Source organism: Pyxicephalus adspersus, chromosome 12 (assembly GCF_032062135.1).
Source record: "Pyxicephalus adspersus chromosome 12, UCB_Pads_2.0, whole genome shotgun sequence".
NCBI lineage: Eukaryota > Metazoa > Chordata > Amphibia > Anura > Pyxicephalidae > Pyxicephalus > Pyxicephalus adspersus.
Genome location: NC_092869.1, coordinates 26,523,141 through 26,539,686, shown reverse-complemented (window position 1 = coordinate 26,539,686; position 16,546 = coordinate 26,523,141). Strand labels below are relative to the sequence as shown.

At 38.3% G+C, this 16,546-nt stretch overlaps 1 protein-coding gene across 1 annotated transcript in view; it reads left to right on the top strand.

Annotated features, from left to right (window-relative positions):
* The first annotated feature begins 552 nt into the window (after positions 1 to 552).
* The window catches only part of RBM25 (RNA binding motif protein 25), a 22,529-nt gene continuing 6,535 nt past the window's right edge, over positions 553 to 16,546 (top strand). The window contains exons 1-13 of the mRNA XM_072427646.1: positions 553 to 753; positions 2,908 to 3,022; positions 4,424 to 4,473; positions 6,960 to 7,127; positions 8,919 to 8,976; positions 9,331 to 9,491; positions 9,808 to 9,996; positions 10,643 to 10,729; positions 13,912 to 14,186; positions 14,424 to 14,610; positions 15,612 to 15,701; positions 15,790 to 15,863; positions 16,364 to 16,514. Of these exons, the coding sequence (XP_072283747.1) occupies positions 2,923 to 3,022; positions 4,424 to 4,473; positions 6,960 to 7,127; positions 8,919 to 8,976; positions 9,331 to 9,491; positions 9,808 to 9,996; positions 10,643 to 10,729; positions 13,912 to 14,186; positions 14,424 to 14,610; positions 15,612 to 15,701; positions 15,790 to 15,863; positions 16,364 to 16,514 (1,590 nt within the window). The 5' untranslated portion in view covers positions 553 to 753; positions 2,908 to 2,922. The remainder of the gene's footprint in view (positions 754 to 2,907; positions 3,023 to 4,423; positions 4,474 to 6,959; positions 7,128 to 8,918; positions 8,977 to 9,330; positions 9,492 to 9,807; positions 9,997 to 10,642; positions 10,730 to 13,911; positions 14,187 to 14,423; positions 14,611 to 15,611; positions 15,702 to 15,789; positions 15,864 to 16,363; positions 16,515 to 16,546) is intronic.

The following is a 16,546-nucleotide window of genomic DNA, read 5'->3' as shown; positions in this document are numbered from 1 at the left end:
TTACTGCTTTGAAACACATGGACCTGGAAGATTCCCTCCTGGGTATATTTGAAGGAATGTCTAATTCCCTATGTTTTAAATACAGCCCTATATGTTCATATGGCCATGAAATCTTTCTGCCATGCTGCTAGCATGTTCTTTACCAATGGTACATTGACAGCCGCACATACAGCGATAAACTAACTCCTATGTTTGTGAATTAGAATTATGTTACCTGAGCTGGCCAAGAGGGCCAAGAAATCCCAAACCTAATAATCAATTGAAAAACAGCAACACAACAATGAGAAAGATTGCTAATGTAAAAGCTCTGGAATGGGCCACCCTCTTATTGGTTGTTGCTTTTTATAACACAATTATAAAGGCAATTTATCCTCTTGGGAATCTTTTCAGAGAGAATTTTTTAAAATCAAATAGGATTACAACTCTCCTTTGAACTTTCTTGCCTGTACCAAGATGGCGCTCCAGCACCCGCCTCACCCTCATTCTCCTTTACCAATATGGCGCCCCTGTAGCCCCGCCCCAGTCAATGCTCACGCGTCTCCGCCTTCTTTCGCGCGTTGCATGCTGGGCCTCGCGAGCGGCGCTGCGGCGTGAGTGCGGCCTAGTTGTGAAATAGAGAATAGGGCGAAGTTACCGATCGAATCCCGGAGCGGAGGAGACGGAGAAGTCGATCCGGTGACCCGTGTAGCCTAACGGAAGAGAACAAGCGCTTAGTATTGTATCTGCCAGACGGCCGCATCCTTGCCGGGGCAGGTGAGTGGAGCGGCCGCAGTGTGCCCGCATTGGAGGGGGTCAGTGGGGCTGAGGGTGACGAGGCCGTGTGGTTCTGAGGGGCCCCGCATTGTCCTCACAGCATTGTACGGCGGGGGATGGGATATCATTCCTCATCTTGGCCACCTCAGTGAGGGAAAAGGCCGCCTCGCCTCCTCTACCTGCCCGGGCATGGCGGGAAGCCTCCAGACCTGGGGGGCTCCGTGTATGTGGGCCCTATGGATGGCCGGGCCGAGCTGTGATTTCTGCTGTGCCTATTCCATTGAGAAATCACCGAGTGCCCCCATACCAGTGCAGGGTCAGCAGGGTGCACTTTGTATTGCCCCATACAAGCCGGGCATTGATGCCACACATGGCCAATGGAGGGGAATCACCCAGCCTGTGCATGGGGGGCAAATAAAAGACAATCACTAACTTTGTTAATTCCCCACCTCCTAGATTGCAAGCTCTTCTGGCCAGGGTCCTCTCCTACTCCTTTGTCCCTGTCTGTATTTGTCTGTCCTTTGCAACCCCTATTGAATGTACAGTGCTGCATGATATGTTGGCCCTATATAAATCCTATTTAATAATATGTCTGCACCGATAATTCTTAAAGTTCTGGGATTACCAGGGGATCCTTATGGGAAAATTTGTACTTCTCAGGTCAGTTTGTGACCCCAAAAATTCTTGTAGGCTGTTTTTGTAAGGGTGGCGTTCTCCCCGCGGTCTGGAAATGTCGGTGGCGTTCTCCCCGTGGACCACCACACTAATATACTGTGTATATAATATAATAAGGCTCTCTAGGACTTGTTTTGTTCCAATAAATTTGTATTCAAACTTTCTGAAAAATACACTTGTATTTACATACAATTAATGAAGCAAAGAAGTACAAACAAGTCAATACCCCATACCTGTTTAACAATGCCCAACATATGGGTTGCTTAGTGCCTATACATGCGTATTTCTAGCAATACAATACATTTCTTCAAAAATAATGCAGGGGACTGTAACAATGTAACAGTAAGATTACTAGGTGCCAGGCTGCAGCAGGGACTGATGTGTCTCTGTCATCTGTAAGCTGCTCATACATTCATAGGATTGTCATCTCTCAGCCCCTCTCCTTCCAGGTAATAGATGCGGAACCAGGATGATGACTAAAAAAATAAAATAAAAGATCTTGCTTATAGAGAAAAGCATATTAGAGGCAGTAGGGATGTATTACTAAGTTAGGAATATTCACACAATTTGGGGAGTACTGTGACTATAAGAAATTAAACCTGTAATTTATACCCAAAATTATCATAAATGTACTTTGTGTTATTTATCTGATGCTCCAAATGTTTTCATTAAATTAACTGCATGGTGTGAGCCCAGGCAGGTGATTGATACTGTCATCCTTCTGTCACCTCTCCTTATATTAGCCATACAGTACACAATCGGATTGTAGAATCTTATTTGGATGGGTTTCTCTGAATCCCAACACTGAAGCTGTGTATGTAGCAAAATTTGACAGCTGGTTGTCAAACTGGCAGGTAAGAATGCTTATTGCAGAAGGGACAATGCATGTCTGCAGAAAAAAAAATGGCCTGAATCTCTAAAGCTCAAAGTGGGACTTTAGTTGAACTTTACGTGTTTACAGAGTTCAGAATCATGCCTGCGTGTGTTAGAAGAAAAACTTTTTGTGGCCAACATTCTGGTTTTATTGTCTGCTTCTAATAGTTCTTATCCATTTGAAATGTTAATAATGCAAGTGCACATGTGAAAGCTTTGGTTTGCATAAATAGGACCAATGACCTAATAGGTTTTGTAGATCAAAATTTCAGCCAGCAGTCTATTTTGATCTTAGGTTGCATGGAAGGGCTCAGGTTTCTCATCTGTAATGGCCCACACAGCCCTGATAATAGATAAAGATGTGTGCCTGTTGGTTTGTTTTTGTAGCTGGATCATAGAAATAATGGTTCGGCAGCAAGGATAACCAGAATAATTCTTGGTTTTTCATTCCATTCCGCTGATAACTGATATGATATCTGCTGCTGATGATGATAAATAGAACACAAGATGTTATTACGTCTATTTCCACTTCACTAATCAAGTTTATTATTATACCTGAATACTTGAGACACACAAAATAAAATATTAATATTCTTTTTTGAATAGGTTGTTATTGCTATTATGTCTTATCCACCGCATCTAAATCGCCCCCCAATGGGGATTCCTACTCTTCCTCCGGGAATACCGCCTCCACAATTTCCAGGATTCCCTCCACCTCCTGGTAAGTACCATTCATTCTGTTCTCTGTTTGTATGTACCTTTAGGCACAGTGTAGTACTTTTTTCCATTGAGCTGGGCAGGGACTTTTTTTTTTTACACGGTATTTATGTAGCGCCGACATAATACGTGCTTTACAAAGTCCATTGTCATGTCACTAGCTGTCCCTCAAATGGGCTCACAAGCTAATGTCCCTACCATGACTTCACAAACTTGTGCTTTGCTGGCATCACCCAAATTGTTCTATGTAGCACTTATTCAGAACAGTATGACATTTCTCAGTCCTTAACCCCCCTGGTGGTATTCCCGATTGTGGCTCGAGGTTAATTTTCAGTAGCAAAAGTGGAAACCCGGAGCCACACTAGGAGTGGTATTGCGAGGCAGTTTTTAAGCCTTACCTGGTCCCCACCTGCCCACGGCGTCCTCCAGCAATGCGCAGCATCTACTTCCCCTGGCAATGCCGAGCATTGCCAGGCTACACAAATGCCAGCCGGCTTCTGCTTCCCTGGATTGTGAACGTTGGGGATGTGAGGCCAGGGTACACAGATGACAGCCGTGCAGTGGGAGTGTGTGGCAGGAGGGCGGGACCGTGTGGAAATTTAAAATAAGTATTTTTAAATGTACCACTTTTACATTTAAAAATACTTATTATTCAGTCTGCTAGGAAGGTAAGATTACATATGCAGGTCCCCTGCACATGGAGTATTGTTAGAAAGCAGAGGTTTTGATTATCACCCCATGCCTGCTTCACACACCTGTCTGCACCAACTATTTTACAGCTATATGCCAAGTTTAAATAACATTTATGCTGTTTTAGGTCGTACAGTCGTGTTGTTTTTGTTTATGTAGTTTAACTGATGGTTTTAAATTAGCAAATTATGTAGTTTATATTTCTGAAGTTCCTGATCCTCATTATATCAGCAAGTACTTGTACAAAACAAACTTTGTTTTCATTTTGTGTTTTTAAGTTTAAAATTTTAGCATAAACTTTACTGGTTTACATAGCAATTATAGGCTGCACAATAGAGTGTCAGCTTCCTGGCTAGGAGTTTTTGTTCCTAACAGCAGACGCCGTCTTCATATAGCTTTACAACAGCTGAGCTTTTGCAGTGATGAAATGCCATTTATGTTTTGATTCAATCAATGTGGAACATTAGCAGATTTAAATTAGAGGAGTCTGTAGTACTAGAAGATGATGAGTTGGAGACGAAGGGTTTTTGTAGAACTGAGGCATCAGTATTGGCTCAGTGTTTGGGGTTTACAATTTAAAATTTTTAGTGAAACCTAACAGTTCTTTTTTTCACCTTTTTGAGTTTATAATTTATTCTGATTTTACTTTTGAAATGTAATGTATTTTTTGTGTGCTGGTACATGTTCATAATGTCAAATACATTTTTTTTTATAGGGACTCCAATGATTCCTGTACCAATGAGCTTAATGGCTCCAGGACCAACTGTAAGTCTACAGTATATTAGAATTCCGTCTTAAAAATGTAAAATACTTCTGTTGCTAAAGCAGAACTGTACATTTCACATACTACATCCAGCAGTACCAAATAGCTTTGATAACGTATACACCATCTCCTCTGCAGTTTCCCTATCTGTTTTAAAGCATCCTAAAATCTATCAAATGATTTTAGGTGAAATATTTGTTAATTTATTAATATCATGGTTTTGCTTAGCTCCCCGAAACATTTCTTCATTAACAACTCCCAATTGTCCTCCTAGTCATATGTCCCTGCAGCTCATTGTATCTGCTCCTCTTCTGTGATTTATGGGAAGGACTGCATCACTAATCATATGGCACAGGCTTCCTTAGCTGCAATGTCAGTAATGTTGCCTTTGATTGTTGTACTGGGCACCTAAAAGACTGGCAGATGAAAAACAGGGGGACAACTGGGTTGACTATGAAAGAAAGAACAGACCTTTTTTTATTGAGGGTGGGATAGGATGGCCACGGGCATTACAGCAGCAACAGGTCATTTTGAATAAAATTACACTGGTATAGTACAGACCCCCTTCAAGTGTTGTCAGCAAAGGCAATGGTCATTGTCAACTTTGCCACGTTTACATTTGGCTTGCACCTAACTGAATATGAAGAATTAAATCATAGAAATCATTTTCTACCTATACCTATAGCACCAGGGATCCTGGATGGTATATATTCAAATTTGATGCACCACTCTTTCCAGAACATGCATTCCTAATTGGAGCACAGTGTAACCGGCAACAGCACAGATGGCAATTGAGCTGCGCCTACACTAAATAAATAACAACATAGAAATGGGTGGCGTAAAGGTATGGGTACTGTATAAGCCTATCCCTTGCAGCTATCCTTAGTAAAGTAAGAGCAAAAAAGGCAGCAACACCTACAGACCTACATGCCAGAAGGTTAACAACATAAATGCTCAAATAATAAACTCTTTTGGCATGCCACCTATTAGAGTTATTCATAAACAATCAATGGACTTCGCAAATAAACCAACATAGTCAATAAACAAATGCAATCCAAAAAAATAAATAAAGCAAAACATAACACGTAAGTAATCATAGAAAAGCAAACAAAATTTGAACTTCAACTGGAGACATAGGATCACAGGGCCTTAAATGGGATTATTTTTTTTTGCATTAAAAAAGTTCCACATTTATTGCTAGTGGAATCACAATCATGCCATTATTTATACTGTAGACATGTTCATAAATACAAGTACAAAACCTCTGTTTTGTCTTCACTACATGATAAGCACCACTTTCATAAAGTATAAAGTATATCACTGCCTGCTTGGCACAATTAACAAAATACTTTGGGACAAAGGGGACTTTATTAGGTAAAATGTCAATATGGGAGTCACGAATCCACCTACAATGGGCACATCTCCAACATTTGAAAGTTCCCCGATATTTTCTTACCTCTTTTCACCTCTTTTCTTTCTTCTGTAATGGCTAGAAATTAATCAATCTCTTAAAGAACATGACCTAAGATAGTTGATTTCTGGGTAATCACTGATGTCACAACTTATAAAAATCCAATATTCATTCAGGATACTTATTGCACCATGTTGGTAATTGTAGGTAGTTATAAACCTAGTGGGTGGTGCACCTGACTTGGGAATTACTGAAGGTAATTGATTATATAATCAAATTTTATTTTTTTAGCATATTATGTATAGATGGGGACTATCCAACCTTTCTTAGTAACAATTACATACCTAACACCAAACCTTCTGGTTTGTTAGAAAGCCTATTCAAATAAATGGTGCTTCCTTAACACAATGCATGTTAATGCAGAATAGTGGCCACAGAAGTTTGGCAAATTCAAAGTCACAAGAGCTCTCCTAATAATTTAGAACCTGTGTAAAATCTGGTTTAGTGAATAACAGAGTATATATATATATATATATATATGGTTTGTAGTAATTTTCAGGGTCATTTACAGGACTGTATAATTGTTTAACTGGCCAATACTAAAGAAAAGGTATATGCTGTAGTACCTTCTAAAAGCTGAAAGGGGTTGTTTAATCCAGTGGTGTATTTTTTTTTTTTTATATCATATCCAATCCCCAAGGGCTACATACAGCACACATTTTCATATACACAGTCAATTTTTGATTTTTGTAACCTTCACCTTACTAAATATTCTGGTGTCTAAGGAATACTAAAAATATTTGCAGATCCTCACTCCAGGGGTTAATAACTGTATCATGTTGAGAACTTGATTCCTTTTTTTCCTGTAAGGCAATTATCTCTAGTTGGGTTTGTCGAGGAATGCCTCTTGTCTAGCTTGAGCCCAGTGAGCAGATGGTTGTTATATGTGACTAGAATGGCATTAGGCCATTTTCTCTTACTTAATTAAGAATTGTATATTTTGTTCACTCCCATTTATTGTGTTTATTATGTAATCTGAATGAACCTGTTTTTTTTTTTTTTTTTTTTCATTGTAAGGTTTTGCTACCTACAGTATCTATGGTTGGAAAGCACCTTGGGCCTCGGAAGGATTTGTTGGGTCTTAAGAACAAAGAAAACGATGAGAACAGTGGCCCAACAACTACTGTGTTTGTTGGAAACATTTCTGAGAAAGCCTCAGATATGCTCATTAGACAACTTTTAGCAGTAAGTATATTTTTAACATTTGCACAACTAAATTGTGTATCCACTGTTAATATTTAGGGCATTCAAAAAGTTGAATAGGTGTCTACTCACACTAAGCGGTTTGGGTTTTGCAGTGCAGCCATCTTCATGACTTATCAGTAGCTACCCTTTAGCCATAGTTAAGCTTTTGCAGTGAGGCCTAACTAGGGTTAAGTAATGCAAGAGGCTACACTGTAACTCAACCACATACCTTTATATAGGTAGAATAAAATGTTAGATGCTTATCGTTAGCACTTTTGCACTGATGCTTGTTTTTCTATTGTGCTAACCTGTACTGAGAGAAATATGTGGGCTACTATTGCTGATCACTTAATATGTTAATTGCCCCTCTTTGGCTCATTCACCTGCTGATTAGTATGCTCATCAAGAGAACTGTTTGCATGCCTTTGTTCAGTCAGTAACTCAAAGTATTTAGACCAGAAGACCAGTGTGGAAATTTCTTTAAAATTTCTTTAAAAAGGGGTTTCATTATTGCTTTGCTTTATAAACTGGGGACCATTAACAAAGCATATACAGAAAAGCACACAATCTTATTTATGCAAACATCTCTCCAGCCTCCTTAAAACAAGCTGTGCACCTCTGCTGCTATGCCGCAGTTTTCAGAGGTTTTAGGTGAGGTTGTCACAGCCTGATTGTACAAAAGGGGGATTGGTGGTTTTGCATAACTTTGAACTTGTGCTTTAAGCAAACTGTAACTCCAAAAATTCTTCTGCATTTTTGCTTTTTGTGGTATGCAGTGTATTGTATGTATTCTTTTTGTGAAACTGAGTTTTTATTGAAAATGTTCATATACAACAAAAAATAAAACAAAACAAAAAAAGAACATAACTATTAACATAGTATACAGGAGAAATATCAATCTAATAGCAAAGCCATATAAATATGTAAATATATACATACATATAAAAGAGCTAAAAAAAAAAAAAAACAATGGTGGAGTATGACGTAAACAATGCAGTCCTAGATAATTAACATGGCAAACCAAGGGGATCCCGTATACAAATTATAACATAATACCTAGACCAAAGGACAGAAAATAAAACTGAACTGAAAACACGACAATAAAGTAATTAAAAAAAAAGAAAAGGGGGAGGGGAGGAGAAGGGGTCTCTGAGGCGATTGGTAGTAGGAAATGAGGAGGATCAAAGGGAACCCATTACACCAATTGGGCCTAATAAACATCCCATGGTTCCCAAATCTGTGCAAATTTAGTTACATTGTTCCTGAGTAGAGCAGTAAGGTATTCCATCCAACGAACATCCTGAATACGGGCATATAAATCTTCTAAAGATGGAGGTAAGACGAATTTCAACTTTCTTGGAAATCAGGGAAATCAGCCGCCACCAAAATATGTGTAATGAGCCTAGACGTGAGTTTGGGGAGACCTGTGAAGGGTAAACCCAGCAGATGATGTAGTGGATCTAGGAAGGATCGACATTGGGTCACTCCTCCAATTAACTGATTAACCTTCTCCCAATAACTTTGTATAATGGGACAAAACCAGAAAATGTGTTTGAGTCCCGCGTTGGGACCTACATCGCCAACAATTAGGGTCTTCTTCTGGAAACAGCCTGTGGAGCACATCTGGTGTGTGGTGCCATCGAAACAAAATCTTATACAAATTTTCCTTATGAAGGGTGCAAATAGAGCTTTTATTTGCTGCTTCCCAAATAATATTGTACATATTCTAAACCACTTTGGCGCATAACACAGCATAGTATGACCTCACATAAAACTTTTTTTGTGTTCTAGAAATGCGGCTTGGTTTTAAGCTGGAAACGTGTGCAAGGAGCATCTGGGAAGCTTCAAGGTAAGTGTGGTCTGTTGTTGACCTATGTTATATATTTTAATGAAAAATATACCTACATATTTATTAACAAGTACACTATCTAGTAAAAACTTTCTCTTAAATCTTATTCTTATATTTTTGTGTCCACACACAATCTTTTTTATCCATTACTTATTTGTTTGTCTCTCCAATCTCCATGTATGGCCAGCGTTAGATTTGTGTTTTCAACCTTTGATGACACGCATGTCCATACTATTGAGCTAAAGCCAAAGGAAACCCTACATTAGATTTTTTTTTAACAATAAAATTTATAAATAGTACATTGCTGACTGTCTGCGGTTCATTTTAAGTAACGTTACATCATATTTTGTTTAGCTTTTGGATTTTGCGAGTATAAGGAACCAGAATCCACTCTTAGAGCTTTACGTTTGCTTCATGACCTGCAAATTGGAGAGAAGAAGCTTCTTGTGAAGGTTGATGCTAAGACAAAAGCCCAACTGGATGAATGGAAAGCAAGCAGGCGAGCTTCCAATGGGGTGGGTAGCAAATTCTTTTATCTACAAGAGAAATAAATCATGGTCCTGTGTCTTTTGGCCAACTCAAAAGACAATTTTTTTCATAGTTTGTAGATGTTGGATCTTCCATATTTATTGCTGTCTATGACTTTACTGGGCAGGTTTCCCTTCTATCTCCCAACAAGTGTTGGAGGGTTACAAAGGTCCTCAGGACAAGGAAGACTGTGACAGCAATAAAAAACAACACCCTTTATTGTGGTTACACTTTGCTCACTCCAGCAATTTTTTTAAATGCTATAGCTAGGCATGGTAATGTTTGATGTTTTCTTTTATGTAGAATGCCCGGCCTGAATCGGCAACTGAGGAAGAAGATGACCTTGATGAGGAAACAAAAAGACGGGATGGAGTCATCAAAGGTGCAATAGATCTCTTAATAAAGGAGTATTCTAGCGAGCTAAATGCCCCATCTCAGGACTCAGACTCGCATCCCAAAAAGAAAAGAAAAGACAAGAAAGAAGAATTATCGGTAAGTGAAGTTGACAAGCTTGTTGTTGCATTGTAACCAATTTGGTGTCACATGCTTAACTTACTAAACTAAATAAATGATTAATTACCATAATGGATGTAATTTTTAACTCCAAGACCCAGTAAGAATTATAATTGATGGTTCTGTGGGGTGTATTGTGTACTGTGGGGTGGCTTGGTATCAAACTAAAGCCATATAAACTGTTAATGCACATGCAGCAGTTAAAAATTGATTACAACAGAGTTTGCTATTAAAAAATGCACACATCCATATCACCCACATTCAAAATGTTTAAATTATTTTTTAAGCAAGTGCAACAATCAATCTTTGTTGTCTCAGAAACCAGATAAGTGGGTTAGCTGTCAACCATTGTTTTTAGAGGGCCTCAATCAGCTAGCAGACAGGAATGGCTGAGCAGTAATGTTGTCTTTTATTTCCGGCGCTGCCCCATACCCTTGTGACCGGGACCTTTCAGGCTTCCAAAGAAGGCCAATTGGGCAGTCCTTTGTTATTCTACATTGTATTAATATACACATATATATGTTATTCCACATCTTTAAATGTTTTTTTTAGATTTTTTTTCTTTGTAATATATTAACTATCCCATTATGATGTAGACTTAACAAATTATTATTGAATTTTCCAGCAAGAAGACATAAATGCAATAGAAATGGAGGAAGATAAGAGAGACCTAATATCTCGTGAGATCAGTAAATTCAGAGATACACACAAGGTAATTTTCACTTTTGTTTGTTTCGCCATTCAAAAGAACATGTGCTTTTTGCAGATTGAAGAACCACTTAGTTGTAACACAAGCATCATCCCTTTAAGTGAGAAGATGAATGCAGGCATTAAGGTTCAGCGGTATATGTATATCATTTCTTACCATTGTTCAGCATGAACAAATGTAATTCATGGTAGTTAGCAGCTGATATGCTGTGTCACAAGAAATATAAGCAGTTACACGCACACACACTTGTTCCAAATTTAAACATACAGTATTTGAACATTATATTAAAATAATCTCACTACTATGCATTGTCATATCTGTAACACCATCACACTTTAATGATCAGAAAAGCTGAATAATTTCAAAGCTTTTTACACGCTTTTTAGCTAAAAATAAATGAGTGGTTTCCACATGTGCCACAGTTAAGATGCATGGAAGAATTGTAAATTCCATTTAAAGCTAATCTATTCATTGACCCCCACCATTATGATAGAGATCATATGGTGACTAATGCAAGATGAAACACACAGCTTGGAAAGTAACGTGGAATATGAATGTAAGTATGAGCTCCTGTTTTTATACTATATATTTCGGATACCCCCTCTGAAAAAATGTGCAAAGTGGCAACTGGCTTTGCTAGTGTATACTATGGCATGTACATAGCAGGCACCCACAATCAACCCATTCGGTGTAGGGTTTTCTATCAATTCATTTTAACAGTCCATTAACTGATTGGTATGGCTTTATTAATGTCCTCGTCGGCTAAGACAATCTTGTGACTTTTTTTGGTGGCAGCAATGTTTGTACCAGTTCTTGGCAGAAAGGCGTTCTGTAAGTATGCCATCTTTTTATAGGTTCAACTCCGTGTTTTTAGTTTCACCCAAATGTTATGTAAGCTTGTTTCTCTGTTTGCAAATTCAGATATTTCATTCAGGGTCAATTTGCTGCATTTGGGGGTACAGGTTGTTCAGTGTAAATGCTCTGCTTTGATTTATCCCAAAGCCAAATCCCAGAGCACAGTGAACCTTTGCATGTTTGTGTTAGGGCTGTCTAAAATAACACTGTAGCCTACTTATGGCTGTCAGGGTATCAGTAATGTAGGGGGTGTCCATTTACAGCACTGATGAATCTGAAGATAATAAGGTAAGAGTCTTTTTAATATGTCTTCTATCTCTTCATTTTACTTTATCTTTTTGTTTCCCCTTTCCCAACAACCCTGTAACAAAGTGCAAGTAAAAAGCTTATGGGGCCATTGTACAATATATAAAGAATGATTTCCTCCAATTTGTTACTGTAGATCACCATACTGCTTTTTGTCTGACTGGCAGAAGGTCTGATTAATTGGAAAAGCCCTTGTTACTGCCCCTTAGTTTCTGTATAGTAAAATTCCTTCTGTTTAAACTATTTGGATCATCAAATGAAACCTGGAACATGTAATGTAAGTATTATGCTGGTTCAGATAAACTTTTCAATTGTAATTTCCGAAAGAGGTAAGTTTTTATATGAGTAAACCAAAAAAGCCCCCAAACAATAATTATTTATTTTGACCTATAACCCAATTTAAAATTGATTATCCATTGTGTGAAGCACTTTGTATTTTTAACGCTCATTCTCCCTTCCTTCCCCTTGCCATTCATGCCTGTCATTGTAACCTTTGCAAAACACTAAAACCCACTATGCTTATCCCCTTGCATTGTGGCTCTTGGCATTTGCTTGTGAAAGCTTTTACCTTTCTGTCCCTTATCTGTACAAATTTTCCTTCTGGACTCCGAATACAGTGGGTTATGAAGGTAAGAAGTTTAAAAGTTTTATTTTAATGGCTTTTTCTGTTTAAAAACAAAAAAAAAATTGTTGCCATGCCTGTATTGCAGTAGTTTAAACGTTCATTTCAGTGATGTTTAAAAACATGCCATTGGAGGGATTTAAAGTATTTGTTAGGAAATGCGTTGAAGTGTAAAATATTTGTGCCCTAGAATGGTCTTGTTTGTCTTTGAAAATGTACTTGCTCTTCCTCCCAGAATCATAGCTTGTAGGCAAAGTTAATCCCGTGTTGGAGAGCCATGTCCTAGCTCATCATCTGTAAGTTAATTCAAACAATTGCTAACAAGGATGAATATATGATCTTTGGATGTCTTGTTCCCAATGTGTTCAAGGTACTCTGGGCGTAGACACTTTTGTTTTTCTTTTTTCCACATTAAACTGATATTTTTTGCCATTGAAATGGAAGAATGGATTACCCCAGTAGATTCCATGTTGCAAGCGATTTCCAACCTTCCAGACTGTATCTAAGTTTAGCATCATCTCTGTGAAGAGCTTTGTCAACGTTTGTAAGTGCTGAAATTTTTAGTCTTGCTGTAGGTAAATGTTGCCATTACATTCAATCGGTGTCCACCAATTTTTTTCCTCGTAGAATTTGACCCAACACTGTGTACTTGGCGGGTACACTCATTTTTGTTTTTGTTTTTTTTTATGCGCCAAAGCAGCATTTTATGTTTGTCATTTTTTATAGCAGTTGCTAATACAGTATGACATTTTTAAAAAGCAATCAACTGAAGATTCTAAGCCATCAGTACAATCAAATGTGATCATATGCCTAACCTACATTTATATTCATTGTCCTTTGTACACACTAATTTTTAGAGCTTATTGGTGGAATAAGCAGCTATAAGGTTTTTCATGGCATCCACCACACTAAACCACTAGGACACAATTTAGGTTAGGGCATATATGTTTCTGTTGGCAGTGTGACAACTACAGATAGGTAAGCTAAACGGCTTTTCCTGCAGATACGCTTTGTTCTGTTCAGAACCAGTTTATTAGAATCCATTCTAATATTAAGCTTTTCATTTATCAGGTTTCTGAATGAACATAATGGACTAAAACAAACAGATATTGAAATACCGAGCTTTCTTCAATCTTATACTTTCATTTTAGCTTGCAGTTCCACTTTGGTTATGTTTTTTTTTTTCATTCAAATATGAAGTGCTGCTTTAGTTTGAGCCAAAATCCCCTTATGAAAATCATGGTTGGAGATTGCTGTTCCTCGTAGCTATTTACTTCTTGCACGGAATCTAGTCTTGTGCCTTTTTTCTTTTTTGCTACACATTTTGATTGTCTTTCTTTTTTTGTTTTTGATCCATTGATTCCAATCCTGTTGTATTAATATTTTCTGTCTCTTTTTATAGAAACTTGAGGAAGAGAAGGGCAAAAAGGAAAAGGAGAGGCAAGAAATTGAGAAAGAGAGGCGAGAAAGAGAGCGAGAGCGGGAGCGAGAAAGGAGAGAGCGGGAAAGGGAACGTGATAAGGAGCGTGAGCGCGAGAAGGAGAAAGAAAGAGAACGAGAGAGGGATCGTGATAGGCCTAAAGACAGAGAAAGAGACAGAGATCGTGATAGAGAACGAGATCGTGAAAAGGAAAGAGAAAGAGCAAGAGACCACAGTAAGGACAGAAGCCGATCAAGGTATGAGAGTAAATTGTGTATTACAGTGTTTGGTAATTCCAACTAGGTAGAAGAATGTAGGCAGATTTTTAAAAAATTTTGTAATATTTAACAACTCTTTAACACCTCATAATAAGCTATGTGGTAAAAATACGTACAGTGTTCCTTCCCAGTTTAGCAATATTTGTCTTTAGGGAAAATGTGGTGTTTCCTATAAATATACTTTTTGTAATTGTGGAAACCCTTCCTTTTTCTTAGAGAGAAAAGCAGAGACCGGGATCGAGAGAGAGAACGTGAGCGGGAGCGTGAAAGAGAGAGAGAACGAGACAGAGAGAGGGAAAGGGAAAAGGAGAAGAAGCGAGACAGAGAAGAAGATGAAGAGGAAGCTTATGAACGACGAAAACTAGAAAGAAAATTACGAGAAAAGGAAGCTGCATATCAGGAGGTAATAATATGCAGAAGTCTTGGGTGGGGGTGGGGGGTGTAGATAATCTAAAGCAATGGTCCCCAACCTTTTAGACGTCACGGACCACTAAATTTACAAACTCTGCACGGCGCATATGCGGGGAGCTGTGTGTCGCTCAAAGGGGAAGAATCTTCCCACAGAGTGACATGCCGGAACCCGCGTGACCAGAAACACAACCTGCCCACCGCCCTGAGCCTGCGATGAATATGGGAGACCTGGTTCGCAAGTCTGACCGGTGCATACCCTCATCACCCCCATAAGCAGGGTCCTTCTCCTGAGTCGTGAACCACAGGTTGAGGACCGCTGATCCAAAGGTATTCTTTTTGTTTACTTGGTGCAGTAGTTTCTGTAGGCAAACATTTAAAACCTGCCCTAAGGACAGCATGCCATTTTGGATCTCCATACCAGATCCTAGAACCCTGAGACGAGCCCTAAAATTGGCCCTTAAAAAGGCGGTCATGAAGGCATCTTAGAGGTTCTTGCATATGTCTGCAGCAGCATCTTTGGCTTTTCCTGATACTGCTGAAGCTTGTCTGCGCTTTCCTCCCTCCTACACATTCCCGTTAACCAGTGCTGGGGCCTTTCATGGTAATTAGCCACTGGTAAAATGTACAGGGATAGGTTTATTACAAAGCTCCAACATTGCCAAAAAAAAAAAAAACATCAAGCCCCCAATACATAACCCAAACATTCTTACACAGTATTGTAGCAGGGTATTTACCCTAGCCTGTGATGAGAGCAGTGATGTTAAACACTGCCAGCTTCTGTGCCCCAAAATTTTATATTTCAAATCTGTTGGTTGTGTTAAACAAAAACTGCATGCAAAATTAAGTAAAAAATGGTCTGTTTTTATATTTTGGCAAACATTTACTTACAAAATAAAATGGCTTAACATAGTTACATAGCTTAGTTTTAATTAGGGGTTATGTCGACATGAAAATTTACACCTAACGACTAATTTTATTTTCCTAATTTTTAAGCGTCTCAAAAACTGGGAAATCCGAGAGCGGAAAAAAGCCAGAGACTATGAAAAGGAAGCAGAACGGGAAGAGGAAAGACGTAGGGATACGGTATGTTGTATCAGAGGGTTGTCTGACGCAGATTCCTTATTACGTTTGTTTTATGGCGACTGAACTTTTGTAATCTGTTCTATAACAGGCCAAAGAAGCCAAAAGGTTAAAGGAGTTTTTAGAAGATTATGACGATGACCGAGATGATCCAAAGTATTACAGGTAAATTTTGTAAATGGTTACATTCTGTACGTTTACCAAACATAAATGGATAACCTATTTCATATTTTGTGGATAAAATGAAAATGTCTGCAAATGGCTATATTAGCACTTGTTTACATCTAGTGTGTTACATGTTTTAAAGGGAACAAATGATGCTTATTTTGTTAAAAGGAAATTTCCTGTGCCGTTTGCCAAATTTGGAAATCTGTTATGACCATAGTTTTCCCAAGCTAATTACAGGAGATAATGACAGGAGAATAAAAAATGAAATATTAAGCTGGATGTAGCTGCAGTAGATTTTATTTTAGTACTGCTGGCACTTTCTCTCAACTCTTGAAGCACTTTTTTTTTTTTTTTTTTGGTGTATGTCAGTAATATAAATATAACTAGGCTCAACTAAAAATAATTATCTGTTTTGACAAAATAGAAATGTTTATCATTGTGTTTGTGAACATAGCCTTTTGACCTTTTTAAATGTTCGTTATATTGTACTATTGCAGGGGGAGTGCACTCCAAAAACGATTAAGGGACAGGGAAAAGGAGATTGAAGCAGATGAACGTGATAGAAAACGAGAGAAAGAAGAACTTGAGGAAATCAGGCAGCGGTTGTTGGCTGAAGGACATCCAGACCCAGATGCTGAACTTCAGAGGGTTCGTATGAAGCTTTTTTTTTTTTTTTTTTT